The following is a 2,917-nucleotide window of genomic DNA, read 5'->3' on the forward strand; positions in this document are numbered from 1 at the left end:
GGACGCTCTCAGACGTATTCCTTCGTGCTGCTCGGAGGGCCGGAGCGGGAACTGGCCATGGGCGGATATTTGGATACCTGCTTCTTTCTCGGACAGGAAGCAGCCAACATGGCCCCGCCCAGGACGTCTAGGAGGGAGCCGCCCCACGCGATGAAGATGGCCGCGCCGAACTCGAATCTGGCAGAGGAGTGAGACAATACCGACGGGTTAAACTCACAAAAGTGAACTTAGGATTCACAGAGATGAACCGAACCACTGGAGAGGTGAAAACTACATTTCTCACTAGACCTTCGCAAACGTTCCCACAGAAACTTGAAATGGTGAAAGATGCAATCTGGTCTTTTTGAATTCAGGAAGGATGAGTTTGCTTATGAATACAACTTTTCATTCATAAGAATAAGAGAGTGTTATTTCTTTTTTTTTCCAAAAGTTACATAGTGACGCTTTAACCTCCTAAGACCCGAACTCTTGCATGGCGTGCATTTTTAATTTCTCTTTGCTATTTAGGCCGATTGGGACCTGAGAAAAATGATGTCCACATATGAGGACATTAGTTTTACATTTCGATTACTGAGTGGCAGTATAATATCCTCATATGTGGTCACCAGGCCCTTGTTGAGAAAAAGTTAGTATTGTGGTCTAGAGAACCCAAAATGTGAGGTCCACATATGTGGACGCCAGGTCCTAGGAGGTTAAGTAGCAATACAATATCAAAGGCCTGAATTCAAAATTAGACTTCAGTAAATCAGTTATTAATTCATAATGGTCCCTAAAGAGTTTTGCATTAATATCTATATTATATCATTTAGATTTTATCACTGACTCGTTAATGTATATGATGGATTTAATGTAAGGTAGATGAGGTAGGGCACTTTTTAAGCACTGTATATATATATGTATTGTTTCAGCTGTATAAAAGCATATATGATCAGGTGATCGTGTTTTATATGGAAGACGTGAATCTGCAAAGTAACAAAAGCTCTCAAATGGTAAAATGTACAATATTTCCTGCTGATACAGTGGAGGAGAAGAAATTTAAATATTCAAATAAAGTACTCTTTCTCCAAAATAATGCTTAAAAGAATAGTTTGGAAAATACAACCTACTACTGGCTGTTTCACCCTCTTTCCAGTCTTTATGCTAAGCTAAGTACCTCCTTCCTTTAGCTGTACATTTAACAGACAGATACGACAGTGGTATTGATCTTCTCATCTAACTCAAAAAAATATGTGAGTTAGCAATTTCCTAAACTATTTCTTTTGTTACAGGCCTTGAATAGAGCGTGGTGTTTGTGTTACGTACTTGGTGTTGACAGGAGTGTAGGGATTATAGAAAGCCCGGATGACATTATGAGCAAACCAGGAGCACGCCACGATGGCACAAAGCCCTGTGAGGAGAGAGAGACAGAGAGAGAGAGAAAAAGAAAGTCAACAACAAAGATCAATCAGTCCATCAGCACATCATCAAAACCTGAGAGCGCAGACATGCTTTTATCCCCCCTTTATAGTCACCAGGCGGCTCGCCACTGACTGCAGCACAATTAGCTTTTAGTGTTTCTCCTCAGAGCCAGTTAGAGCCCTTATGTCAGAATCAGTGCCAGGAGTTCTGGTCTCATTCAGTCTGACGACCTCTGAGGGGCCGGAGCAGGGGAGTGGGCGGAGAGCTTTTGGACTGGGGGATCAAACTTCCTCCTACCTATTGTATGATGTGCAGGAGATCTAAGATGCTGTGATGATGAGGTGGAGTTTTGGTGTGAAATAGTATGGAACCAGGTTTGTATTGTATATTAAAAGCTCAAATAGCCTGAGTAAAATATCAGACACGTACGGGTGCCTAATTAAAGGAATATAATAAATGCAGATGCTTCAGTACAGAGTTGGTCTTCGCTGAGTGGTTTGATGAGCCTTCACGGTCACTTGGTCTCCGCCCAGCTGAAAAACCTGAATATTTTTCTCCCCATCAGCATCATCCGAACATCAAATGAAGGAGTATATGATGGAAGACTTGGTGTCCCTCCAGAGGCGCTCCACACGTGGAAGCTGTTCTGGCAGCTCGCGGTGGAACGACACCTCTCTGTTGGTTTTCCCCTTTAATTCATCATCGACCTGTAATTGAATTTCTCTCACATCAATCATCAATAACAGGGAAATCAGCGAAAACTGTAAGGAGCACTTCCATCCTCACCGCCCACTAGGAGGATGATTCCTCCCGTCATGGCGACGCGGGACTTGCGTAGTTTGTCGCTCCCTCCGCAGGTGGTGCACTTCATTCCCATACAGGCCACGCCCAACCCCGCGATGGACACGATGATGCCAACTATCATCAAGGCACGAGTTGCCTGAAGGGAACCTGGAGAAGACGGGAGAGACGGAAACAAGTAATGATTACGGTGAAGAGGAGTACAGGAAGTGTGTGTGTTGGCTCTGTCCGGGGAGGCAGCGAATACATGTCCTTTTGTTTGCTGGAATGTGGGAACTTTGCAAAACCACAAAGAGCACATGGAGTCAAATAATCAATCTTATCTGTAAAAGTGCAAATCTGGAGGCACGAACGGGAAAATGATCAGGAACGACTCATAAACCGTCCTCGATCTATCAAGGAGGCTTTATGAGAGTGTCCCGAGGTTGTGAATTACATTAACATCACCCTGTCAGGACACTTTAATGTGAGCTTTTCCTGGAAGAGAAACCATGGGATACACATGAACACACACACACACACACACACACACACACACACACACACACACACACACACAATCAGAAAGAAAGAAAGAAAAAAACACCCACATCTCACACTCTTTTTTTCCACTGTCCCATCTGTTGCTGTTAGAGAGGTGGAGGCCTGCTGAAATACTACTGTCACGATCCTCATCCAGCCCCCCCCCTCCCTGACACTATAAACCTATCACAGGGTG

The 2,917-nt window shown here is 44.1% G+C and overlaps 1 protein-coding gene across 1 annotated transcript in view; it reads right to left on the minus strand.

The window, feature by feature from the left end:
* Nucleotides 1–6: 6 nt before the first annotated feature.
* Nucleotides 7–2,917, minus strand: part of cldn7a (claudin 7a) — a 5,508-nt gene continuing 2,597 nt past the window's right edge. The window contains exons 2-4 of the mRNA XM_023396618.2: nucleotides 2,185–2,349; nucleotides 1,303–1,387; nucleotides 7–177 (exon numbers count right to left, since the gene is read on the minus strand). Coding sequence (XP_023252386.1) covers nucleotides 9–177; nucleotides 1,303–1,387; nucleotides 2,185–2,349 — 419 coding nt within the window. The 3' untranslated portion in view covers nucleotides 7–8. The remainder of the gene's footprint in view (nucleotides 178–1,302; nucleotides 1,388–2,184; nucleotides 2,350–2,917) is intronic.

The sequence above is a fragment of the Seriola lalandi genome, unplaced genomic scaffold (assembly GCF_002814215.2).
Source record: "Seriola lalandi dorsalis isolate HSWRI2012SDOR001 ecotype SW California unplaced genomic scaffold, Sedor1 jcf7180002054979, whole genome shotgun sequence".
Taxonomy (NCBI): Eukaryota; Metazoa; Chordata; class Actinopteri; order Carangiformes; family Carangidae; genus Seriola; species Seriola lalandi.